The sequence below is a fragment of the Pantherophis guttatus genome, chromosome 6, assembly GCF_059756535.1.
Source record: "Pantherophis guttatus breed Tessera chromosome 6, ASM5975653v1, whole genome shotgun sequence".
In the NCBI taxonomy this organism is placed as follows: Eukaryota; Metazoa; Chordata; class Lepidosauria; order Squamata; family Colubridae; genus Pantherophis; species Pantherophis guttatus.
In genome coordinates, this window is record NC_142068.1 from 98202969 (window position 1) to 98230903 (window position 27935).

General features: G+C 42.4%; 1 protein-coding gene across 7 annotated transcripts in view; it reads right to left on the reverse strand.

The window, feature by feature from the left end:
- The window catches only part of ZSWIM8 (zinc finger SWIM-type containing 8), an 83527-nt gene that overhangs the window by 24537 nt on the left and 31055 nt on the right, over nucleotides 1–27935 (reverse strand). For 4 of the 7 annotated variants that reach the window (XM_087872309.1, XM_034435290.3, XM_034435289.3 and 1 more), the window contains 8 exons: nucleotides 22348–22549; nucleotides 17405–17580; nucleotides 14425–15424; nucleotides 13453–13584; nucleotides 11639–11818; nucleotides 10606–10789; nucleotides 9515–9613; nucleotides 8622–8746 (listed from right to left, as the gene is read on the reverse strand). In XM_087872309.1, the coding sequence (XP_087728435.1) occupies nucleotides 8622–8746; nucleotides 9515–9613; nucleotides 10606–10789; nucleotides 11639–11818; nucleotides 13453–13584; nucleotides 14425–15424; nucleotides 17405–17580; nucleotides 22348–22549 (2098 nt within the window). The remainder of the gene's footprint in view (nucleotides 1–8621; nucleotides 8747–9514; nucleotides 9614–10605; nucleotides 10790–11638; nucleotides 11819–13452; nucleotides 13585–14424; nucleotides 15425–17404; nucleotides 17581–22347; nucleotides 22550–27935) is intronic. The other 3 variants (XM_087872311.1, XM_087872308.1, XM_034435291.3) reach the window with 1 other exon arrangement.

Here is a 27935-nt window from a genome sequence, read left to right on the forward strand (position 1 = left end):
GGTGCCTCCCACCCCTAACTCCTCCAACCGGTGCAGCATGATACCATGGTCGATGGTATCAAAAGCTGCTGAGAGGTCTAATAGGACCAGGATAGAGGAGCAACCCCTGTCCCGGGCCCTCCAGAGATCATCTACCAATGCGACCAATGCCGTTTCCGTGCTGAATCCAGGCCTGAAGCCCGACTGGAACGGATCTAGATAAGCCGATTCATCCAAGTACTGAGGAAGCTGTCGCGCTACCACACTCTCAACAACCTTCGCAATGAAGCGAAGGTTGGAGACTGGACGGTAATTAGCCAACACTGCTGGGTCCAGAGAAGGCTTCTTGAGGAGAGGCCTCACCACCGCCTCCTTCAAGGCAGCAGGGAAGACACTCTCTCTCAAGGAAGCATTTATAATCCCCTGGAGCCAGCCTCGTGTAACCTCCCGAGAGGCCAGCACCAGCCAGGAGGGACACAGGTCCAATAAACATGTGGCCGCGCTTAGTCTGCCCAGTATCTTGTCCACGTTTTCCAGAGTCACAGAATCAAACTCTTCCCAGATAATATTCTCAAGACTTGCCTCCATCCTCCCTCCCGAATCTACCCAGTCAGAGTCCAAATTTTCCCGAATCTGAGCGATTTTGTCATACAAATATTGTACAAAGTCCTCGGCTCTACCCTCCAAGGGGTCCTTCCGCGCTTCCTGGTGGAGCAGGGAGCGGGTCACCCTAAACAGGGTGGCCGGGCGATTATCTGATGACGCAATAAGAGCGGAAAAATAGTTACATTTTGCCGCTTTTATTGCCACCAGGTAGGTCTTAATATGAGACCTTACCAGTGTTCGGTCAGATTCAGAACGGCTGGCCCTCCAACTGCTCTCCAGGCGTCTTTTCCGGCGTTTCATCTCCCTCAGCTCCTCGGTGAACCAGGGAGCCAGGTGAGATCGACGCCGGGTCAGAGGCCGCAAAGGCACGACCCGGTCCAAAGCTCCAGCGGCCACCCTATCCCAGATAGCCACTAGGTCTTCAGTCGAGCCGTGTGCCAGAGCCTCAGGAAATGGCCCAAGCTCCGTCTGGAACCTATCCGGGTCCATCAGGCGCCTGGGGCGGAACCACCTCATCGGTTCCGCCTCCCTGCAGCGGGGTGTGGCGGTTCGAAGGTCAAAGCGAAGGAGGGAGTGATCTGACCATGACAAGGGCTCGATCGCTATATCCCCTATCTCGAGACCACTCAGCCACTGACCAGAGACAAAAACCAGGTCCAGCGTGTTTCCCCCCGTGTGAGTAGGGCCATGAACTAACTGGGTCAGGTCCATGGCCGTCATGGAAGCCATGAACTCCTGAGCCACCTCAGACGCCTCACCGACGGATGGCAGGTTGAAGTCCCCCATGACCATAAGTCTAGGGGTATCAATCGCCACCGCGGCTATAACGTTGAGTAGTTCAGGCAAGGCCGCTGCCACGTGGCAGGGAGCCAGGTACGTAACCAGCAGGCCCATCTGCACCCCATGACCCCACTTCACAAGGAGGGATTCACATCCGGCCGTCTGAGGAACAGTGGCCTCCCTCGGACTAAGACCCTCTTTAATGATAACTGCCACCCCCCCGCCCCTTCCCTGTGACCTTGGCTGATGAAATGCCCGGAAACCGGGTGGGCACATCTCTATGAGAGGGACTCCCCCCTCCTGGCCCAACCAGGTCTCCGTAATACCCACCAGGTCCGCTCCCCCCTCCTGAACAAGATCACAAATGAGGGGGGCTTTATTTACCACGGACCTGGCATTGCATAGCATCAGCCGAAGGCCCAGGGCCTGAGGGTCTGTGCCACCTGAGCATTGAATCAGTTACCTTAGAATCAGTTACCCAAAACCTCAAGCCATTCTGTCTTGGGTGAATTCAGTTTGAGCCTATTTCTACCAATAGCCTTCAGTCACTGGATCAGCTATAAAGCAGGGAATGTTGCGACACTCTGGAGGAGCGGTAGAGGACCATTCTTTGCATCCAGGCCTGGAGCAGGATTTTGGCCTGAAATCCAACAGCCGAAGACTCAGATAATCCACTTCTAAAAAGAGAAGATTGCAGGCCAGTCTAAAATTACCAAAATAATTGCACCTCATTCTCTCTCTAAAAATACCATGGCTTGAATTCAACCTCCTGTCACCTTGCAAGAAATCTTAACCAACCATGAAGGGCAGAGATCCAATTAAGGCAAACTTGACAGTACAGATAGCCCTGATTCCTCAGTGTCCAGATCACCTCAAACAAAGCTCCTAGTCTAAGTCTGTCCAACTAGAAGTCAACTCTATGTTATAATTTTATTTGAACAGTTTTTCTCCGAATGCCATCATTCTGCTAAACAAATAATTCCCTCAACACTGTCAAACTATTCACTAAGCCTGCATTACTATTACTATTAATCTTCTCATCGTTCCTATCACCCAACTCCTCCCACTTATGACTGCATGTCTGTAACTTTGTTGCTTGAATCCTTAAGATATTGACTGTTTCCTAACATGATTTTATTGCTTATTTGTTCCCTATGACTATCATTAAGTATTGTACCTTATGATTCTTGACGAATGTATCTTTTCTTTTATGTACACTGAGAGCGTATGCACCAAGACAAATTCCTTGTGTGTCCAATCACACTTGGCCAATAAAGAATTCTGTTCTGTTCTATTCTATTCGCCAACAGCTGCAAGAATTCTTCCTTAAAAGGGGAAATGTCATCTTAAAAAGGGGCTGTTGGATAACATTCAGCAAATATAGTAAGAACAGCAAAGTATGTCCATTTTGCCACTGATTGCCAGTGTCCAGTTAGATTCCTAATGAGCCTTCCCCTCTAATAATGATCTGGTTAGCTCCTCTGCTCTTCATTTCCATGAGCTATTCTGGAAGGCAAGGAGCTGCAGCAGTTCTGTGAGAGAGAAGAGGCCACTCCAGCGCAAGTTTCCTTGTTGCTCTCTTATTCCAATGGATCTTGATCAAATTGCTCACCAGATTTCAGAAACTCCTCAAATACTCTGTGAAAACCCAGTGGATCCATTAAGTGCCTAGGCTAGACTGATCTAATCGCTCCTTCCTCACTTTTTTTTTTGTTTTTTTTCTTCTTTCCATATTATTAGAGTACTGGAAATAATTTATGGAAAGGAAATACAGACTCTTTCTATCCAGCAGCACTACCAGATTCTGCAACAACTTTGTTCCCTATGCCATCCATCTGGTAAACTCACAAGGTAGAGGAGAGAAGGAAAGGCGGGAAAGAAGGGTGGGGGAACATGAAAAGTTAAGGAATTAACAGCGCCTCAGAGGGAGACAAGACAAACAGCTAAGAAGGTCACAACAGCGGGAAAGTAAAAACTTAGATGAGAAAAGGAAATGGGGGAATTAGTACGTTTGATATCTGTAAATATTAACAGTTTAAATGCTCCTAATAAGCGTAGTAGGATTTTGAACAAATTAAGAAAGGCTAAGTATGATATTGTCTGCATGCAGGAGACCCATATAAAAAAAGATCAAAACCATTTGTTAGAATGCCGGGCGTTGGGTAAAACTTATACCTCATTAGCAGGTCAAAAAAAGAGGGATAGTGGTATATGTACGACATCATTTGAAATCCCAACAGGTTTTTGCTGACCAGGAAGGCCGGGTTCTTATGCTCAAAATAGAAATTGCCCAGTGAAAGTCTTTATTGGTTTGTATTTATGCCCCTAATGACAATCGGAGGACTTTTTATCAAAACTTATATGTTAAACTGGGGGAACTGGAATACGAACATGTCTGTTTAGTGGGGGATTTCAATGCTGTAACGGATAGAATGCAGGATTATGTCCCGGGAAATATACAAGGAGGGTTGAAGGATATTAAGAGAACATTACCAAAAATATGTAATGATTTAAGGGAGGAATTTGGATTGCAGGATATATGGAGGTTGAGAAATCCCAATAAAAATCAATATACTTATTTCTCTCCTAGACACCACTCGTGGACCCGAATAGATATGATATGGATGTCTCTTGAGTTGAAGGGGTTGGTCTCGGAAGTGGAAATAGGGCCCAACCAGTGGGCAGACCATAACCAGCTAATGGTAACTTGGAAGATCCCACATTGAAGGAAGGGTAGATGGAGAATGAATACAGGTATTTTGAGAGATGAAGAATTTATGAGTAAATTTAAGAAGGAGTTACATCTTTTTTTTCAGGAAAATAAGAAAGAGGATACTTCAATATACAATACATGGGATATGGCTAAGGCAGTGATGAGGGGATGGTTAATCAAATACATGATTGATAAATGTAGGGCCGGTAAGAAACACAGAGACAATCTCTTGAATAAATTACAACGGGTGGAAGAAAGGATGCAAAATGGATTAACCCAGACAACATTTATAGAGGAAAGGGATTTCTGGCAACACCAGATTAAATTATTAGATCAAGAGGAATTAGCAAATAAAATAAAGTGGACTAAACAAAATTTTTTTGAAAGGGCAAACAAAACAGGAAGATGGTTGGCTTACCGGTTTAGGAAGGAGCAGGAACAACGGAGAATAGAAGGGTTGAAAGATGTAATTGGGAATCTTCATTGAACTAAGGAAGGCAAGAGAATGGTAGCCCAGGAATTTTTCACACAGCTTCATTAGAAAGGGGAGGAAAATATTTGTGAAATTCGGAAATATTTGGAAAAGACAGACTTGCCTAAAGTCTCGGAAACAATGAAGGATATTCTTAATGCGGAATTTACGATGGAGGAAGTAGAAACAGTTATGAAAGCACAGGCGAATGGCAAAATCCCGGGTAGAGATGGCCTTCCAGTTGAACTATACAAAATAGTGTTTGACATTGTAGGGAAACACATGACGGATTTATTCAATGCGGTTATGAAAGAGGCTCAGGTTCCAGTATCTTGGACTGAGGCTTATATTTCTATTATTCCAAAAGAAGGAACTGACCTATCCCTTATTAAGAATTATAGACCTATATCATTACTAAATTCAGATTATAAGATACTTGCGGGGGTCCTTGCAGCCAGGCTTAGCTGTTTCCTTAACCAATTCATTCATTCAGACCAAAACGGCTTCCTTCCTAATAGATACTTACGAGATAATCTTAGAATTATCATGAATACATTAGAATTTTTCGAAAATCGCCCGGATAAACAATTAGCTTTAATTTTTGTTGACGCCCAAAAGGCATTTGACAGAATCAGTTGGGAATTTATGATTTCTCAATTAGAATATATGGGGTTTGGTGGGAATTTTATTTGGGCAATTCGAGCTATCTACCGGGAGCAGATAGATGGAGAGGAAACGGAGAGGATTCAAATTTGTAGAGGTACAAGACAGGGATGTCCCCTTTCCCCATTGCTATTTGTATTGACTTTAGAGCCCCTGCTTAGAGAAGTGAGAGGAAATACGGAAATAAGAGGAATGAAGATTAGGCAGGAGGAAGTTAAAGTCCAGGCTTATGCAGACGATCTTGTATTTATTTTGGATCAACCACTGGCCTCGGGCCTGAAATTATTACGCTTGATTAGAGAGTATGGGAAGGTAGCGGGATTATTGATGAATGAAGAAAAAACTAAAATCCTAGCGAAGAATATGACTCAGATGCAAAGGCAACAGCTGGAGCAGTTAACGGGTTTAAGAATGACAAATAAAATTAAGTATCTGGGTATATGGTTGACTGCCAGATGCTCCTCCTTAAAGGAGGATAACTATCTTCCTCTTTACAACCAGATGCTCAGAGATCTAGAAAGATGGAAAAATCTCCAGCTATCTATTTTGGGAAGGGTGGCAACCATTAAGATGTGCGTGTTACCCAAATGGCTATTTCTATTCCAAACAGCCCCGGTAAAGTTGAATAAAGAATTTTTTACAAATTTGGATAGGAGTATATCCAAGTTTATCTGGCAGGGAAAGAAGCCATGGATTAGACTTAAAATGTTACAAGAACCCAAAAACAGAGGCGGACTTGGACTCCCGAATTGGGAGCTCTATTACCAAGCAGCAAACTTGATTTGGGTGAAAGAATGGATGATCCTACAAAAGAGACAACCTTTGACATTTGAGGGAGCCGGTCTTCAACATGGCTGGCACTATTTTCTATGGCCGGGAGCATCCGGCCGCCCCAGACACTTTGATGATCACTATTTACATAGGACTCTTGGGTACACTTGGGAAAGATTAGAAGAAGAGTATATTCAAAAGTTCCATGTTGGATTTCGGCGCAGGAAGCTCAGATCTACCCGACATTGTATAAAGGTGGGAAAACTTTGACATATGAAGTCTTTTTGGATGTTCAGGGTAATCCGAAGTCACTCTTCAAGGATATAAGATAGACTGGTGGTCTTATTCCCAAGTGCACTCCAGGTATAAAAAAGATTTATATAGCGAAGGAATTTACCGTAAAAGACAAAAATTGGATAAGATCTTATTAGAAGGAGGGAAAGGGGTACTATCTAAATGTTACGCATATTTATTGTCTCTGCAGATAGGACAGGATGTAGTGAAGGATTGTATGATAGTGTGGGGGCGAAATTTTGGATATCCCCTTGACTTCCAGCAATGGGAACAGATTTGGTTGAAAAATATGAAATTAACCATGGCCTCTTCATACAAAGAAAACATATAAAACGGTCTACCGCTGGCATCTTCCCCCTGCGAGACTAGCTAAAATGTTCCCCGGGACATCTTCCTGCTGTTGGAAATGTGGTTACAGTAATGGAACTTATTTTCATCAGTGGTGGACTTGCCCGCAGGCGGTTAAATATTGGAAAAAAATACAGTAATGGATTTTGGAAATTACACAAATCAATTTGGAATTAAGGCCTGAGATTTTCCTGTTGGGGGCAAAACCTTTGAATGTTAAATCAGGTATATGGTTCTTGTTGATTCACATTATTACGGCAGCAAGATTAGCGTATGCGCAGGAGTGGAACAATCAATATTTACCGATGGATTTGAAAATAATATATAAAATTAATGAGTGGGCGGAATCAGATAGATTAACTAGATTGATCAATGGTAAAAAAGATTCAGAATTTTATAACAGTTGGAAATTATGGTAGGATTGGGTCCAGAAAAGGTGGGATAGAATAGATATATTATGATGATGTATATATATGATGGCAAGTATGTATGTATAAAGGAATGACTTTATATTTATGGACAATGTACTCACATTACACCATGGTGGCAGGATTGTATATTTCATTTGTGTATTGATGCATAGAATATATTAATAAAAATTATTTTTTAAAAAAAGATTTGTTTTTCTCGCCATGTACATGTATACATCTGAACTAGACTGTGTTGTTTCTCTGTGTCATATAATATATGTGGGTATATGCATAATTTTGTGTTTATTTATTCTGTCATGTTATATAGTGTATATTGGAGGTGCTGACTCTTTGAGAGCTGTATGCAACGAAATTTCATTTTAATGTATGCCCATAAGCATACATTCAAAGTGACAATAAAGTTATTCCATTCCATTCGACAGGATAACTTTTGGGCATAGTGGGGAAAAAAGTAAAAGAAACATAAGCCAAACCAATCTGATGGTTGGAAAAGACTGCAAAGACATTATTTGGGCCACAAGTTCAGCAGCAGTTGCTAAGTCTTCTGTTCTAAGCACCCTTTTCGTGGTCTCATGATTAAAGTAGAGTATATATTTTTCACCCCATGCTTCCCAATACACACATGCACACAGAAAGATACAGGTGCATTATAGGGAAACACAAAGGGGCAACTCACACAGCATCCACCCTGATTAGACTATCTCTCTCACACGTACACATGATCAAACGGTATTGCCCAGGTTCGCCTGGTGCGCCAGTTGTGCCCATACTTGGACCGAGATGCCCTACACACAGTCACTCATGCGCTAGTCACCTCCCGGATCGACTACTGCAATGTTCTCTACCTGGGGCTGCCCGTGAAGACCACCCGGAGGCTTCAGCTGGCACAGAATGCGGCCGCGCGGGTTGTTGCGGGAGGGACCTGATACTCCCATATTACACCACTCCTGCGCGGCTTGCATTGGTCTCACCTCCGGGTGAGATTCAAGGTGCTGGTGTAAACCTATAAAGCCCTTCATGGCTTAGGCCCAGGTTATTTGCCGGACCACCTGCAACCAGCGTCAACTTCCCATCGCCCGGTGCGCTCTCACAGAGAGGGCCTACTCAGGGTGCCGTCGGCTAGACAATGTCGGCTGGCGACTCCGAGGGGTAGAGCCTTCTCTAGAGCACCCCCACCCTTTGGAATCAACTTCCCTTGGGGCCCCGGTTGGCCCCCGACCTTCGCACCTTCCGCAGTGAATTGAAAACCTGCCTATTTATGTCCCCTGGCCTGGACTGATGGGGTAGTATATTTTAGTATATTTATATTTTAAAAAATTTTAAAAAAAACTTCCTTGATTTTTATGTATATTCGTTGTTTTGGTCGCTTGATCGACTGTCGTTGTGAGCTGTCCTGAGTCCTTGGAGATAGGGTGGCATACAAATTTTATAAAATAAAAAATAAAAAATTGTAAATCTTGAAAAGTCTTGCGAAAGTTAGTTTCCAAGAAAACTCTGAAAAGCTTAGTTATTTAAAAATGAACGAAAGATGTTCCATTTGTAAACATTTCTAAAAATAACTTACTTTTTTGAGTTTAGACTGATCATCCTTGTAAGTGATCATCAGGGCTAAGGCTAGATCTCCTTTCTCTCTTCGAGTACCTTCACACAGAAGAGGGTGCTCTGCTTCACTCACTGTTGTCTTCATGCCTGCAAAACAGAATCCAAGGATGTTGTCCTACTTTAGGTAAATACAAGAAGATTCCTACGAGGGCAAGGCATTTTCTCCTAAGATTTCATTTAAAAAGAGTATCTGCTTCTGGTGCCCGGGTTTCCATTATTTCAATTCTATTTAGGTGATGCAAGAATTACTACATGACATGGGCAGGATCTCTTTTAAAATTATAGGAGCAATTGTGGAGGTGTTCTGCCCCAGCTCCAGATTCCCAAGGATTGTGACACACACCAATGGTCCTTATCAAAGTTATAATGTACCAAGAATAAACAAAGTCCGGCAAAGGTTGGCAACCAGCCCAGAAAACAAAATACAGTAAGACACTCACTATCCAAACTGCTCTTTAATAATTACACGTTGTTTCCAGCAAGAAATTATTAACTGCGTGCGACTTAAATAGGCTAAGGGAGTGGCCAATTATCCTCAAACCTTACTCTCGAGGAGACCTCCGCCTCCTGAGTAGCCACTCCTGCCTTTTGGCAGCCCTGCGTGCTCGAGCATTGAGGAGAGGCTCCTCCACTTCGCTCTCTCCACTTGAAGGAGCCTCTGGAGGTTCTGAAGGCCCTGGCTGAGTCTCTGCCTTTGGCACCACATCCTATCAGCCTCCTTGCTGTCCGACACGAGTGCCGGCTGCTCAGGCTGCTGGCGTGACCCCACACCAGCCTCCTTGTCGTCGGGATCAGCCACGATCCACGCAGGCCGCTGGCGGGACACAACAGGAGGGGAAAAAAACTAAGACTTACCAAGTGCTGCCACGGCTGCCTCAAAGCCAAGTTCTTCATCTCCAGGCATTTCATTGTTCCAATTACGGCTTGGGGGTCTTGATCCTGTAGGAGAAACCACTAGGACAGGAACAGAGATATTAATTAGCTCTACAGAGAATAAACATTGCCAGGACTGGTAAAGAAAAAACCAGTGCAAATATTGTATTTTAACAACTTGTACAATATCGCTACATTTAAACCAGGATGATCAAATTTTCTTCAGTATCATATTGAGACACTTTATCCTCCTGAAAACATTTTTCCTACAACTCTAATTGTAATTTAACACATGACACAGCTGGTAATTCAGAATGAAAAGAGGGTTGCAGTCATCACAAGGAAGAGTGCATTGCTCTGACTTCCTCAGAGCTGTAAAACATGGTCTTAGATTTGGTGCTTTATCTGGAAAAAAAACTGTAGTAGACATTCAGCAAGTAGTCACCAAAACTGACCATCTGCTTTAAGAAGCTGGGCGTAACAGCTATAAATTAGAGCAACCTTGTCTCCCCTGGTACCCACTGAATACTTTGACTCCCATTAGATTCAGGCCAGCAACAGGGATAAATTAGTTTGTACCCCAAAGTTTCTGGAGAGTAATTTATAAGAGGGCTGTCTGTTGGTAATATTAGGACATAGTTAATGAAGTTTTAGAGCCTGACTAACAATCCCCTATTCAAATAGGCTAACTGCATACGCCAGGCTTTGTGATTAAGGCTAAGCTCAGGACCTCCACAGCTCCTTCATATGTGAGCACTTGAGCTAAACCAAGTGTAGCAGGTATATTTTTTTAACCTTACAGAAGTTCTCAAGGGCACATGAAGCAATAGACATCAATGAATGGACTGTGGAAATTGCACTGAAAGTGTAGAGCAGGGGTCCCCAAACTTGACAGCTTTAAGACTTGTGGATTTCAACTCCCAGAATTCTCCATCCAGCTATGCAGGCTGGAGAATTCTGGGAGCTGGTCCACAAGTCTTAAAGCTGCCAAGTTTGAAAACCTCTGGTGTAGAGGGACGAGCAAACCTTTCCTCAAGGGGCTTTCTCTTTGGGTAAATATTCAGGGGTTTTACCTGGAGCACATAAGACATCAAATATGAAGCTAGCTAGCATGAGAGGCAGGACAGGGCGGTAATCACACAGTGTTCCTTCCCTCAGCTCTTCAGCCCTCCCCCGAATAGTATTCATCTCGCTAGAGCCAAGTGGGATCTTCTTCAACAAGGCCACGATCTCAGATTCCTGGTATGCCAGCTTGACCTGTGTGATATGGATCAGGGAGAAATATGCACAAGGCTTTTATTTTAACAACACATTATTGTACACAAAGACTGGATAATAACATTAAGAAAAAATGCTTTGTAGTGATGCATAAGAATCTTTGCGTCAGGCTGAGAGGGTTGTTTTTATCCAGTGAAGGCTGCCAAGAAATTCCCTAACTTTGGGGACAAAACTCAATCCTTGATCCTCTGCACAGCCATATAAAAGTCTATGTAAGTCTGTGAAGAATATGCATCTGGAACTGCACATTTTGGAAAGTAAACAAAATAACCAGCTAGCAGATTCTACCAAAACCAATACAGGTAGTCCTTGATTTATGATTTAGCAATTGTTTGACAGCACTATAAAAAGTAACTTATGGCTGGACCTCACAGTTACAACCATCACAGTGTCCCTGCGATCATGTGATGGTTGATCATTTGGCAACTGGCTTGCATTTATGACAACTGCATTATCCTGCAGTTATGTGATTGCCATTTGCTGACAAGCAAATTCAATGGGGAAGGTGGCAGAGGTGGTCATGGGTCACAGTCATGTGATGTCTCATTTAATGACCACTCTCTTTGAAAATAAATTTTCCAGACCCAGATAAGTTAAGGACTACTGTATCACTGTGGGCTGTAAAAAAAAGTCATCCTGTTGTAACACTATTACAATTGTATACTAGTTTTTTATCTAGAGTTTAGGGGAACTTATTTCAGCCAAACAATTTGAACCAAGAGCTAGAGGTGCAAAACCAAAACCTCAGTCAGTTTTCTGAATGAAATAATAAGATTCTCCCCTCCCATGGAAGTGCTAAAGAAGGCACCAAAGCCATCCTATACATACCTCCAGGGCCTTGGTAGATGCTGGCGGCCTCTGTAACTCCAGAGCAAACATGCCAATCTGGAAAGCCAGATTGTGATATTCCTGCCGCTCACTCAGTACAGTCAGCAGAAAAGCGGCTTTGGATAAAGTGTTTGTTGCCATCCAAGTCTGTTTGCTGGTAGATACTTTGTTTTTCTTTCCCTATGGGTTGGAGAATTAGAAGGCTGAATGTGAATTTTTCTGCACTCAATTCTATAAAAAAAAACTATTTACAAATAATAAGCACGCCTAGGAACTGATTTCAATTATATGCCATTTTAGATGTATAAAAATGTGGGTTCTTGCCAGTCCTTTTCCTTAATATATGCCAAGTCATAGCTGCAGCTAACTCCTCTTGGCTGAGCAGGATTAGGCAACAGAGCTGAAGGGGAGACGATCAGGATATCCCCACTACCGATAACACTAGGAAACTGGAAGAACATTTAACAAGAAAAGCAATTGCGTTTTTCCATGTTGTTTAGCTTGATTTAAGGGAATTCTTTACCCTTTTACACATCTTTAACGTACATATGACATGCATATTATAATAAGTGCATTTCAAAATACAGAGCAACTACAACCGAGTAATTAGCTTCATTCATATTAAAATACAAATTTGATTTCCTAGTCTCAGCTGAAGTTCTACTGACTACAGTTGTAGTCTATCAGGGTAATTTCAGTCTAGACCCATCCGAAGAAAGTTATGTGAGGAAAAATCCATACATAAAATGAAATGAACTAATAGGAACTTTATAAAGTATAGCAAAGAATGCTATATAATTTTAATCACCATTTGAGGGAATAATATTTGTTTTTATTTGCACTATGTCATGAACATTTTGAAAGTAAAATGCAACTCGGTTTCAGCATTATTAAAGAAATATGTTTCTTTTTTATAAAGTGACTTTGAATTTATAAAGCATAAATTTTAAGGAAAAAACTCTCTAAAATTTGCAATCCATTTTAGAGAAGAATTCTGATTTATACTTTCCAATGCTTTACCCTCACACCCTCATATACTTTAACCAATAGATGTTTTAGGAATAAAAAGATATAAATTATATCAAAAAGCATTTTTACTGATCCAGCTATTTGTTTTAATGTTCAATCCACATCTTGCACTAGAATTCAAAAGTTCCTTCAATGTTTCAGTACCTTTATCATCCAAAATCATATAATCGTCACCTTTTCTTGTTTGTTTTTAATCCTAACACATAACCCTTGAGGGAGTCCAGTTGCTTCCTTCGCTCCCCTGCAACAGCTATTCTTACTCCCACCTTTCTGTTTCTTTCAAGCCCATTATCCCACACTGAACAACATCGTTCTATAACAGTTGGCAAAAAAAATTAGTCAAAGCTCTTCAGAAGATGCATCCTTTCCCCTAGTCAGCCTTCACATAGAAAACATAGATTCATAGGGCTGGAAGGAACCTCAGAGGTCTTCTAGTCTAACCCCCCCACTCCACCCCATGGTTAAGGCAGGAGATAACCATTACTAGTCAGTACAGGTTGTTCTGCAGCTGACCTGTTGTTTCCCCACCAACATCAGAGTGAGGAATTTGGAGAGAAAGGATTACAACAGAGATGAAGACATACAATGGGGAATGCACATCAAAAGGAATGCAGTCAATTATCTCAAAATATCACACCATAACTATCAAGTGGTGCTTCAAAGTAAGGGTTTATACTTATTACAGCATTAACATTATCCACAGCAACACACACATCTAAATCTCCTACTAGCTGTTGTCCAACCCCGGTCTTCCCATTTAAACTATGTTTCTATTGGTATTATACCTTGGTTGGGGGTTGCTCCACTTTGAGATCCGGAGGGTTAGCCAGTAAGTCTTTTGCAAGTTCAACAGTGAGACGACAAGCTTCACTGCTATAGCCATGTGCATGAAGAGCCTCTGCGCAGGCAAACAGGATCTGTAAATTGAGAATTGCAGCAAAACCAGTCTAATGCTTGCTTCCTTTGCTCTCAGTTCTTAGTCTTATGGGCCTAGGAACTTCACTGCTGAAACTCATGGCAACTCTTACTGCCATTCCCATGTGAGAAATAGATTACAACTATAGTGTTTGTTAAGTCCTTCAATAAGCTTATCACAAAAAAACCCCTCAACTTTCTCCAAGTCCCCAGTAAAATCTAGCCACTTGTGAGAAATGCCCAACATTCCTTGAACTCCCTTACCAACCCCTACCTGCACCACATTTGGAGTGTGTGACTCTTCAGGTCCAACACAGGAAAGGTACTCAATGGCTACCATGTGAGGCAAGAAACAAACTGAAATAAACACATGATGCTGCCTCATAAGATCCACGTGCTCAATGCTTTGGAGTTTGACTGATAGTTTAAAATCTTAAGCAGAAGTTCAGTTATGCAAGATCCATTTGGAAATGCAGATACAAGGGATGCAATTCAGAACTTCTGCATTAAACGTGTATCCTACTACCAAATTTTTCACCTTTCATTAATTAATTCTACAGCCTTGTCAAAATGGCTGACATGCTACGTATTATTATTATTATGCAAAATATGCCTGAATTACATTCTATTCCTTTTTCCTTGACCAAGTGCTACAGATAAATGTTGACACACAGAAGAATAAATTATCAATATTGATACAAATATTTATAAAGCTGTTATCAAGTTTAATAGTCCTTCACTGTTACATAATAAGATAAATGTTTTCATTCTTCCCAGTAGAAACATATACTGCAGGAGCCTAAAGTAAAGGGGGTGGAGGAGTCAGGAGCTTACAGGCCTACCTCCATTCGGTTTTCTTGCTCCAACGGTTTTATTCCAGCAAACATGTCTTGTTCCTCTTCAATCCCACCCTCTGCTTTCTCGTCTTCTTCCTTAGCCACCTCCTGGGGATTTAAATAATACACTTGATAATCATCTTCTTCCTCTTCTCCTCCAGCAGCGCCATTTTCCTCCACCTCTTTTGGCTTTGAACATACCCCAGCACTATTTTCATCAGGGCCATGGAGGTCATCATCTCCACTGCCCACTTCCTCCACGGGTTCCTTTGAAAGTTTCTTTGTGGAAGGACTGCTTCTGAGGGTAGGCTCGGTTGCCTCAGAGAAATACACTCCACCATCATCCTCAAAAGTATCTCTGTAGCTTCTGCTCAACGGGCTGTCTGTGAAGCTGAATGTATTGCTCGCCTCTGCTCCAAGAGCCAAACTGCTGTCATCTAAAGTCAATTCAGCCAAGTCCGGCTCCAAAGAACTGTCCTCGCTACTCATACGACGCTTCCCACCATGTTTGCTGGCCAAGTTCTTTCCCACCGGAAGCTTGCCCTTGTTCGCAGTTGTTTTATATGAAGCTTTATCGCCTTCTGCTGAAAGTCTTCTCAGAACCCGCTGGGGGCCTTCAGACACAACTTTCCGTTTCCCAATAAGTTCTTTGGGGCGCACAGCTGGCTCCTGAGAGACAAGTCGTGACCTGTCTCCTAGCTGCAAACATGTCCCCATAGCATCTGTCCCATGGCCTCTCCCTGCATCAGAAAAATTTTCTATACACGGTGGCCTGCAGTTCCTCTGCTGGATGGCCTTAACCCAACAAAAGGAGTTCTTTTTGTCAGCACTGCTATAGGTGATGCCTGGAATAGGATATGCCTCCTCCCAATTGAAGTAGCAAGCTTCCACAGCTGGTTTGAATCCATGGAATAACTTCTCAAGAGACTTCTTATGCTGCCCTCTTTTGACATTTTCTATTACCTTCAACTGCCACTGCCTTAGCTGCGTGCACAAGTCCCTTCGCCTAGCAGTATAGAAGGAAAGAAACAAGTAAGAGGCAAAAGTGACCTATTAAAAGCAAATACTAAAATCTAATTTCTTTTAATTTCTTGTTAATCAAGTACACTTACATTTTATCAGAAGTCTAATATTCTAATATGCTTAATACTTAATTTCATTTTTGTCACAGAAAAAAGCCTCAAATAATCAAAGCTCCTATGAAAATTCTTAACACCGATCCTAGTAGCAGTTTATTTAATTGCCTATATACAGTTTATTGCAGAATTCTCCAATATTTCCAGCTTTGCAGACCTGTGGCAGGAGGAGAGGGGACGGTTCCACGTGAGCTGCTGGCAAGAGCGCATGCATGCAGCTCCATTTGTGCGAGCGACGTGCATCTGCGCCTGCCGTTAACTTAAATGGAGCCCTTGTGCTCGTCTGCTGCTCGCATAAGTGAGGATGCATGTGCACTTGCCAGCTGTTTTCCATAGCCCAGTTGCAAACCCCTCATAGCCCACTAGTGGTCTGTGGCCCACAGGTTGGGGACCCCTGGTCTACTGTGTTTGGCAAAGAAATTCAAGGGAAATATTCTTAGGTCCCATTGAATATGCTCCATGTTTGATATTGCCCCACAAATTTTCACAAAATTGAAAAGTGAGGATTGTTCAAGTCACTCCAAAACGCTTATCTTTTTTTTAAAAGAGTTCTTCATGCTCTGTTTTGGAAGTATCTTTCTGATTGTTGTCTTACTTGCCCTGTCCCCAGATATGAACATTACTGAAAATCTGTAGAGGAATACAATTCACTGTGTGGTGAAATGCATGCTGGGAAAACTAGGAATATTTCATAGAAGGATTCTGCAAAGACAAGTGGGGAAAAATTCCACAAGCAAGACCTTAGCTGCCTAAAGGAAACATTTAGAAGGTGAGGAGTTACAAAATAATGACTGGAATGGTGTCCAAACTTTTGCATCTGCTATATTCGCCTTTTTCTTAAGTTGAATTTGCAAATAAATGCACATAAATAAGTATGCATTCAAATTTCAACAAAAATGTCATGCTTAATGCTATAGTCTGCCGAAATTGTAATAGCTGCTGCTTACTTAGGAATTCATTGAAACATACAATTTGAACATGATGCCTACATTTTTGTACATTAGTGTGTATCTTTTGACAAAAGATGCAGATAATACATGTAGTCTGATGATGCACTAGCATTAATGATGTTATGTACTTTGGGTAATGAAATGTCTGCAAGGAGCCTTGGTAGTACAGTGGTTTAATGCACCCTGTTATTAACACAGCTGCCTGCAATTTCTGCAGGTTCGAATCTTACCAGGCTCAAGGTTGACTCAGCCTTCCATCCTTTCTAAGGTAGATGAAATGAGGGCACAGTTTGTGGGGGCAATAAGCTGACTTTGTATAAATATACAAAAGTATGAAGGCTATTGCTTAACGCATTGTAAGCCACCCTGAGTCTCCGGAGAAGGGCGGCATATAAATCAAATTTAAAAAAAAAACAAAAAAAAAAACAACCAAGCTCAGAGAGCACCAAGAACCTCATAGATGTAGGCGTTTCTAGTAAAAAGATAACAGGACTGTGAAGTGACCACATCCAGACTCTGCTGATCTGTTAGTTGTAAGTTATAGGTTTTCAAAAGTAAGATAGTGTTTTTAATTAAAAATGTAAAACATACTTGAGAAAAATAGAAAGCAAACCTTTTTGTAGAAACCATGAGAGCAAATACAGTACTACTCATTATGACTATGTGTTTGAGGACGAATAGTTAGAACATGAATTCAAGAAAGCGCAGGTTGAAGTGGCAATCTGGCATGGAAGTTTTTAGAATATTTCAATACCATGTAACACCCATCCATGTTTGGAGTAAGATGCAATCAAGCAAAAAAACTGGATATGAACATTACAATAAAAATAATAGGCAGATATCTATTAACAGACTTTTGTCAAGGTCAACTTTGTTATGGACTTTCAGAATTACACCTACCGATGAGGGCTAATGGTTGGATCCAAAACAGCAAGTCTCCAAAGAACCACCATCTCATCACACATACTTGCACAAGCATGAGCAGCAACTTCTGACTGGCCATTGCCCCGGCCAGTGTGCCCACTTGCACTACTATGAGATGCAGATGTCCTTACACTATACCACCAGCCAGTTATCTGTAGACAAATGATGCAGAATGTTAGATGCTCAAATTTCATATTTGATATCAATTTTTTCTTAATCCAGTGGATGCACATGATTCTTCAATTCTAACTATTGTCAGAAACATGTGCAACACATTATAAATCACAAAGTTGGAAGTCTTTTTTAGCCCAACCACCTACTCATGATAGGAATTCTCAGATCATCCCAGACAAATGAATATCCAGCTAATGTTTGGAAATCTCATATAGTGGAACATCCATACTCTATTCTAGGAGGTAGGCTGTTCCATTATTTATAGCTATCACAATAAAACAAAAAAATCTTCCTGAGTATGCATTTCCATGTTTAGCTTCCATCCATCAGTTTTATTCTACCTTCAAATGTTATGGAGAATAAATCCATACCCTCTTCTCATGACAGTTCTTCAAATGTTAGACAACTGCTATCATGTCTCTCCTAAACAATCTCAACTTTAGCTTAAAAGTTATTTTACCATGTATTTTAGGGTTTTAGTTCTCCTCCCCCTCACAATTTTCTTCCATCTTCTCTGCACTCTTTCTAGTTCCTTTGTGTCCTACTCATACTGAGAGAATCAGAATTGGGCACAACATTCTAAGTGCAATCTGACTAGTGCAATACAGAGCAGTACTATTATTTTTTATGATCTCATTGCTATACTGCAACCCAAGTCAGTCACTCTCTTTTGGGGGATTAGAGACCAAAAATCAGTGCTTTGCCTCCATGAATCTTTTTTTTTTTATTGAAAAAGTTTTACAATTACATTTTCTCCCCATTTTCCCCCCCACAACCCTCCCTAACCCCCCCCCCAGCCCACCCCTCCCCCCCGGACTTCCACAAAATATAATCCAAATCAAAATCCCCTTTTTATAAAACTTGAACCCCTCCACCCCCTATATATTTTTCACATCTTCACAAAATTCAATTGTTCTATATGTATATAATACTTTCAGTTAAAAGCTATCTGATATTTCCTAGTTTGATATTTATTCTGCACATAATCTATCCACTTTTTCCACTCCCATACATAAGTCTCTTGTGAGCGATCTTTTAAATATGCTGAAATCTTCGCCATCTCTGCAAAGCTGGCCATCTTAAAAGTCCATTCATCAATAGTAGGCATAGCTTCATTTTTCCAATATTGACCTATCAGTAATCTCGCTGCTGTTACCATATACAATATCAACTTTGTTTCACCCAATGTAAAACCCTTAGCTATACCCAATAAAAACAATTGTGGAGAAAACTGAATTTTTTTCTTCAAAACATTCTGCATAACCCACCAAATTTTTATCCAAAAAGCCTTCACTTTCTTACAAGTCCACCACCCATGATAATATGTGGCATCTAGGCAATCACATCTCCAGCATTTTGGTTGAACATTAGGGTACATGCACAACAATTTCTTAGGATCTAAATGCCATCTATAAAACATTTTATAAAAATTTTCCCTCAAATTCTACGACTGTGTAAATTTAACATTCTGAACCCATATTTTTTCCCGTTTCCAACATCACTGGTTCTGCAAAATTTTGTGCCCACTTTATCATGCAATCTTTAACCAATTCAGTTTCTGAATCCCTTTCTAACAAAACATTATAAACCCTTTTAATATGCACTGGACCTTTCTCTTTTATATGTCTAACCAATTCTTCCTCATGTAACATTATACCAGTTTTTTGGTTCTCTTTCCATCTCAATTGAAGTTGATTATACTGTAACCAAGTTAAATTAATCCCTTCTTCCAACAGCGTTTCTAAAGTCTTCAGTTGCCATCTGCCCGCATCTGTAAAAAGAACTTCTTTATATAAACCCCCCCCGAGTGACATTATATTTGTATTCCACATGATATGACCAAGATCCAGCCATAACGGTATTTTGTAATCCCATTTGAGTCGGTGCTTCTTCCAAACTCTCATCAAAGAGTCTCTAAGTATGTGGCTTTTAAATACTTTATCCACTTTGTTCTCATAAAATAAGTAAGCATGCCAACCAAATTCAAGATCAAAACTTTCTATATTCAATATTCCAGTCTTTTTCCTTCCAAACCAATCACTTGCTTGCGTCAAAGCTGCTGCTTCATAATATAATTGTAGGTTTGGAAGTTTAAGGCCTCCCCTTTCTGGAACATCTTGCATAATTTTCAGTTTAACTCTCGGCTTTTTCTCATTCCAGACAAACTTATTCAGTCCTCTTTGCCATTCTCTCAGTTGTTTATCATTTTTAAGCACCGGAATCATTTGAAACAAAAAAAGAAATCTTGGCAAAATGTTCATCTTAACTACTGCTATTCTTCCAAGTAAAGACAGCTGCAGTTTTTTCCAAGTCTCCATATCTTTCTGTACATCTCGCCACAACACCTCATAATTATTTTGAAACAATTTCATATTTGATTCTGCAACCTGAACTCCTAGATATTTAACCTTTGGTACAATCTCAAAACCTGCCCTCCTTTCAAGTTCGTGTTTTCGATCTTGTGTCATATTTTTAACTATCATCTTAGTTTTTTTCTGGTTCAATCTAAATCCTGATACTGTATCATAGTCTTTTATAATGTCTTTCATCTGGATTATTGATTCCATCGGCTGTGTTAGGGTAACAACCAGATCATCTGCAAATGCCCTTATTCTATAGTCCTCTTGCCTTATCACTATTCCTTTCAAGGTACTTGAGTCCCGTATTGTATTCAACAAGACTTCTAGTGTTAAAATGAATAACAATGGGGATAACGGACAACCTTGTCTTGTTCCTTTCTCAATATTAAAATCTGTTGTCAAACTTCCATTAATAATAATCTGTGCCTTTTGTTCTGGATAAATTGCTGAAACTGCCTGTATAAATTGATCCCCAAAGTCCATCTTTTTGAAAGTCTTTAATAGAAAATTCCAATCCACTCTATCAAAGGCCTTCTCCGCATCCAGAAAAACCAGCACTGCAGGGATCTGTTTATTCTTCTCAAGATATTCTAATAGATCTATAACTTGCCTTACATTGTCCTTCATATATCTGCCTTCTATAAATCCCGCTTGGTCATCATGAATCACCTCTTGGATAACTGGCATCAACCTGTTGGCTAATACTTTTGCATATATTTTATAGTCATTGTTCAGAAGAGATATTGGTCTGAAATTCTCAGGTTTTTTTAGGACCTATTTGCTCTTTCGGTATCAATGAAATATAAGCTGTTTTCCATGATGGGGGTATTTTACCCCCTTGTTGTATACTACAAAATAGATCTTTAAGATTTCAATCATTTCTGCTTGTAAAGTTTTATAGTACACCGCAGTTAAACCATCCGTCCCAGGAGCTTTAGCTGTTTTCAATTGTTTAATTGCGGCAATAATCTCCTCAGCTGTTATAAAATGATTCATTCTCTCCTTTTGTTGACTAGTAATTTTTGTGACTCTTTTATTTTCTAGATATTTCTCTATAAATCCATTCTGTGTATCGTCTTTAGCATATAATTTAGTATAATAATCTACAAAAACATTTTTAATTAATTTTTGTTGAGAGATTTCCTTCCCTCCAATGTCAATACTATCAATAATCCGTGTACTCTGTTTCTTCCTTAATGTATAAGCCAACCATCTGCCCGGTTTATTAGCGTTGCAAAATGTGTTGTGTTTCGCAAATTGTACATTTGTTGCTGTTTGCTCCGCCATAAGCATTTGAAATTGATCTTTCAGAAGTTTTATAGCTCCTCGTATTCTTTCATCTGTTGGTTTTTTTATAACTGTTCTTTATTCTTTATTTCTGCTTCCATTTCAGCTCTTTTCTTTTGTCGGTTTAGTTTGTGTTTAGAGTTCATATGGATGAGTACCCCTCTCATATACGCTTTACTCGCATCCCACACAATTTCAATAGGGGTACCCTTATTCAAATTCATTTCAAAAAATTCTTTCATCTGCTTCTTAAGTTCTGTTATATTCTTTTCATATCTAAACAGATTTTCATTTAATCTCCATGATCTTCTCTCATTCTTTCCCATCTCAATTTCTATCCATACTGGGCTATGGTCAGTTAAAGTCCTTGGAAAAATCTTTGTTCTTTTTGTTTTTACAAGTAAGTCAGCTGATAGTAAAATAAAATCAATCCTAGAAAAGGATCTGTGTCTATCTGAAAAAAAGTAAAGTCCAACTCTTTTGGGTTATGTATTCTCCAAATATCTTTTAATTCCAAATCTTCTTTCATGTCAAAAAAAGTCTGTGGTAATCTAATCCTTGACTTCGCCAAACTCTTTTTATCTGTTTTAGGGTCAATTACTCCATTCCAATCTCCCATAATCAAAGTAGATCTATAGTCCCATTGCAATATTTTAGAATGCAAAGTTTTGTCAAAATTATCCTGTTGTTGATTAGGAGCATAAATTCCAATCACTAGAATTAGGCCACTTGCTGTGTGCAGTTCAATTGCTATAAACCTACCGCCTCCATGAATCTTAACACACCAATTTCCAATAGCACCATCACAGAAAAACACCACAGCCTTACAGAGATAATATTTCAATTACTGCCTCTTTTTTGGCTAAGCACATTTAAAAAATAAACCACCAAAAATTGGCTAAATTCTAGAAATGGAAATCGATGGTGTTCAAAGGAATTGATGGTATACAGTGGGATAGCTACCTCCCTTAACACTATATTATTGTACTGTTAGGCATTTGTCTAATTCTTCATTTTCCTTAAAATTTCTAGATAAGCGACATGACCATTCCATCCCACACGTTTCTGTGAGAATGTATTTAACAAAGGGAATAATACCTGTTCGTATGTTAGACACTGGTCTGTCAGGATCTCCAGAAGAGGAGCTGCATTGGTATCCCGTCTCTTAAACATCTCACGTACAATTGAAAGCAGGTTCCATATGCCTTCAGGTTCTCTCCCTCTCAGGGGGCGTAACAGACAGGCCCACTCAGCAGCAGCTGGGGGTTCCGTGGAGGACAGGTACATGGAATTCACATCACTGTGCAGTTGGAAAAAGCGGGGGGGGGGATGGGAGAACTTCAAACTGATGCTTGAACATAGGATAATCATTTATGAAACTCTGAATGTAGGGGATTTCTTTATAGATTTTATCTCCTTAATCCATCTGTGTAATCAGGAAGAGTCTGTTTAGTAATATCAAAAATGAAGGACAAGAGGTCAACCACCAAATGTATGGCAACTCCCTCTCACCAAATCTTTTTGTGTCACTTCAGTCCTCTTCTTCAATTGTTGTTTAATGTAGTCATTTCATCCAAATTAAATTTTGTGATTTTAAAATTAGTTTTCCCTTTGAGTTGCATAAGGAACATCAACATTGTGAAATAATGTGGATAAGATTTAAGAACAACGTAGGTTATAACTACGTTTATAACACAGCCATTTTCTGCTTTGCTGATTGCACTTTTCCCAAACACGCTGCAGCATCAAAATACTATATAAGATCTACATGCAGGCTTCAATTTGAAAATATGTACATGGACAGAATTGCATATCATCCAAGTACTATTGATACTAAATCTTAAAATTTCAAACAAACTCCTCCAATATTTTACATAGCTATAAAGTAGGCCAATGACCAGGAGATTTGGCAGGTGTCTTTCCAGGATCCCTTCTAAAACTAGTTTCAAGAATTATATATATATATATATAATTATAATTATATAATTATATATATATATAAGGATATATATATCCTTATCCTTATGCTGAAAAAGTAGAATAACAGCTCATTTAACTGGACAAATAAGCACTAAAGGCACATTAGTACTTTTTCGTGGATGAAAGTTCCACTAATTGTGGCAAATTGCACTGAATAGAAGTGAGTCTCTAAAATTCCTCAAAAATTGGTCACAGCAAATTACTGAGCAGTTCACTCGCTCTCCCATGAGCCAAAACAAAGAGCAACATTTATTACTGGTAACAGCTATATTGAACAACTTTGAATGAATCCAATGTAGTGTAATTTTTTTCCCATCTAAAATAGGAAACCTGATGGATTTCTTGGACTAGAGGTAGCTCAGGTCTGTTATACATACTAGGAAATTTGAAATAGCACAATAGCTGTTTTAGAAACCATAGGGCTGGCCCTTGAATCTCCTTTTTTTTAGGAGAAATCCTCATCTTTTGAGAGCAGGTAGGAACCGCAGCCTCAATGGCAGGAGTTCCTTTAGGATCCATATGAAAGAAGAGTTTTCCAATACTCCAGGGAGACGGGATTCCTTTGTTTTTATGACCCACATTACTCTGGTATCATGATCTTCAAACTGGACCATTGAATAGAGAGAATGATTCAGAGGTTGGAGAGACCCAAATTTAGTGTCTCCTTTTCAGAAACAAGAGACCTTGTTTAGGCCGTGAAATGGGCTACCATCTGGCCCCAGGTAAAGGGGTTTCTCCCCCCCCTCCCCTTCCCTCGTATGTTTTGTGTCTCTTACTGGAACTTTCATATTGGTGCGACTATAAAGAGCAGGGACTGTCATCTTTAACCCCCGGATGAACTGACTGACTGAACTATAAATCATTCTCTCCAACCTTGGGACAACCATGTGGCAACCACTGAGGGGGTCGTCTCTTTTACATCATGAATTCACCACCGGAAGGATGGAACATTTCTATCTCTAGGGCTATTTAAGGGCCTCCCGCCGTGAGAGGGCGGGCTGGATGTCATTCTCCGTTGGCTGAAACTGTGAAAGACCCCTCAAACTGTCGTGAGAGGACAGTGTATTTACCGGTGGAGCCGCATGGCTGTGTGTTACATCTGATTTTGGGATTACCAAATGGACCCCTGATTATGATCTCCGCCTCCCTCGCTGTAACCTAAGATGTATACTACCTATGAACTTCTTGCGCTGCGAGATTCCCCCCTCTCGCAGATCTGGCCCTCCACATTATCGAGGGCCTACCTCAAGGACGGGTTTTGGGACCCAGAGAGGTGGCATGTGAAAACCAGGGGGTTGAGGGGTTTTTTATCAAATTTTTTAATTAAACTTTTAAGGGGTCCCAGGGAGGGGGAGGGTCGAATTAGAACTCGGGTTGTGGGTTTGGGGGAAAACCCACAAGGGGGAGGGTTGGGTCTGGCCTCGAAGTGCGGCGGGGGGGTGGGGGACCTGGGGTCGAGGGGGGTGTTAGAGCTCATCCGGATAGTGTTTCAAACATCAATACTGTGAGTGGGAGGGGTAGATACGGCGGGAGCAGGGGGCCATATCGTGTTAGGGAAGCGCGCACCCGCTGTCTACGAGCGGTGGTGTGCTCCGGCCCCCTAGGCTCCACCCGTTCTCCAGGTTGCATAGACCCTCAGGGCCCAGGCCTTCGGCTGATGCTGTGCAATGCCAGGTCCATAGTAAATAAAGCCCCCCTCATTTGTGATCTTATTCAGGAGGGGGGTGCGGACCTGGCAGGTATTACGGAGACCTGGTTGGGCCAGGAGGGGGGGTTCCCCTCATTGAAATGTGCCCACCAGGTTTCCACGCATTCCATCAGCCAAGGTCACAGGGGAGGGGCGGGGGGTAGCGGTTATCATTAAAGATGGCCTGAGACCGAGGGAGGCCACTGTTCTTCAGGCGGCCGGCTGTGAATCCCTCCTTGTGAAATGGGGTCACGGGGTTCAGAGGGGTTTGCTGATCACGTACCTGGCTCCCTGCCACGTGGCAGCAGCCCTGCCTGAGCTACTCAACGTCATCGCCGCGGTGGCGGTTGATACCCCTAGGCTTATGGTCATGGGGGATTTCAACCTGCCGTCCGTGGGTGAGGCGTCAGAGGTGGCTCAGGAGTTCATGGCTTCCATGACAGCCATGGACCTGACCCAGTTAATTCATGGCCCTACCCACACGGGGGGAAACACGCTGGATCTGGTTTTTGTCTCTGGACAGTGGTTGAGTGATCTCGAGATAGGGGATATAGTCACCAAGCCCTTGTCATGGTCTGATCACTTTCTCCTTTGTCTCGACCTTCGAACCGCTACACCCCGCCGCAGGGAGGCGGAGCCGGTAAGATGGTTCCGCCCCAGGCGCCTGATGGAACCTGATAGGTTCCAGATGGAGCTTGGGCCATTCCCTGAGGCTCTGGCACACGCCTCGACTGGAGACCTAGTGGCCGCCTGGGATAGGGCGGCCGCTGGAGCTCTGGACCGGGTCGTGCCTTTGCGGCCTCTGACCCGGCGCCGATCTCATTTAGCTCCTTGGTTCACTGAGGAGCTGAGGGAGTTGAAGCGCTGGAAAAGACGCCTAGAGAGCAGTTGGAGGGCCAGTCTTTCTGAATCTGACCGGACACTGGTAAGATCTCATATTAGGAATTACCTAGCTATTTTGCTGCTCTTATTGCGTCATCAGATAATCGCCCGGCCGCCCTGTTTAGGGTGACCCGCTCCCTGCTCCACCAGGAAGCGCGGGAGGACCCCTTGGAGGGTAGAGCCGAGGATTTTGTTCAGTATCTGTATGACAAAATCACTCAGATTTGGGAAGATCTGGACTCCGACTGGGTAGTCTCAGGGGGAGGGACGGGGGCAGGTCTTGAGAATGTTATCTGGGATGAGTTTGATCCTGTGACCCCTGAGGACGTGGACAGGATTCTGGGTAGACTGAACGCGACCACTTGTTTATTGGACCCGTGTCCCTCCTGGTTAGTGCTGGCTTCTCGGGAGGTGACACGAGGCTGGTTCCAGGGGATTATAAATGCTTCGTTGGGTGAGGGTGTCTTTCCTGCCGCCTTGAAAGAGGCGGTGGTGAGGCCTCTCCTCAAGAAGCCTTCCCTGGACCCGGCAATGTTGGTAAATTATCGTCCGGTCTCCAACCTTTGTTTTGTGGCGAAGGTTGTTGAGAGTGTGGTTGCGCAACAGCTCCCCCAGCACCTGGATGAAACGACGTATCTGGATCCGTTCCAGTCGGGCTTCAGGCCCGGGTACAGCACGGAAACGGCATTGGTCGCGTTGGTTGATGATCTCTGGAGGGCTCGGGACAGGGGGTGCTCCTCTGTCCTGGTCCTGTTAGATCTCTCAGCGGCTTTTGATACCATCGACCATGGTATCATGCTGCACCGGTTGGAAGAGTTAGGGGTGGGAGGCACTGTGTTGCAGTGGTTCTCCTCCTTTCTCTCTGACCGGTCGCAGTCTGTGTTGACAGGGGGACAGAGGTCAACCCCGAGGCCCCTCATATGTGGGGTGCCGCAAGGGTCGGTCCTCTCGCCTCTTCTGTTCAACATTTATGTGAAGCCGCTGGGCGAGATCATCCATGGTTTCGGGGTGGAGTACCATCAGTACGCTGACGACACCCAGCTGTACATCTCCACCCCGGATCACCCCAATGATGCCCTTGAAGTGATGTCCCGGTGCCTGGAGGCCGTACGGATCTGGATGGGGAGGAACAGGCTCAGGCTCAACCCATCCAAGACCGAGTGGCTGTGGTTTCCGACGTCCCGATATAGTCAGTTGATGCCATCACTGACTATTGGGGGCGAATCATTGGCCCCCACGGAGAGGGCTCACAACTTGGGCGTCCTCCTGGATTCACGGCTGTCTTTAGAAGAGCACTTGACGGCCGTGACCAGGAGGATTTTTCATCAGGTTCGCCTGATTCGCCAGTTGCGTCCCTTTCTGGATCGGGACTCGTTACGCACGGTCACTCATGCCCTCGTCACCTCCCGCCTGGACTATTGTAATGCTCTCTACATGGGGCTCCCCTTGAGGAGCACCCGGAGGCTCCAACTGGCGCAGAGTGCGGCCGCGCGGGTGGTAATGAGAGCGACATGGCGCTCCCATGTGACACCTCTCCTGCGCGAGCTGCACTGGCTCCCGGTGGTCTTCCGGGTGCGCTTCAAGGTTTTGGTTACCACCTTTAAAGCGCTCCATGGCTTAGGACCTGGTTATCTACGGGACCGCCTACTACCACCAATAGCCTCCCACCGGCCAGTACGCTCTCATAGAGAGGGACTCCTCCGGGTGCCGTCAGCCAAACAATGTTGGCTGGCGACCCCTAGGGGGAGAGCCTTCTCTGTGGGGGCACCTACCATCTGGAATGAGCTCCCCCCAGAGATACGGAGGATCCCGGATCTGCGCACCTTCCGCCGCGCTGTGAAGACCTTTTTATTCCATCAGGCGGGCTTGGCCTAATCTCTTCCCTTTTTAAACATGTAAATTTTAATCTGTTTTTAAATTATTGGGGTGTTTTAAATTTGTCTGGGCCAAAATGATTTAATTTGATTTTATTTGGTTTTTTAAATTTTTTGTATCTATGTTATTTTATTGTTTGGCTGTTCACCGCCCTGAGTCCTTCGGGAGTAGGGCGGTATACAAATCAAATAAAACATAAAACATAAACATAAACATATATCTTTTCAATGGCTAGGTAGTCTTGTCACAAAGTGCTTAATGC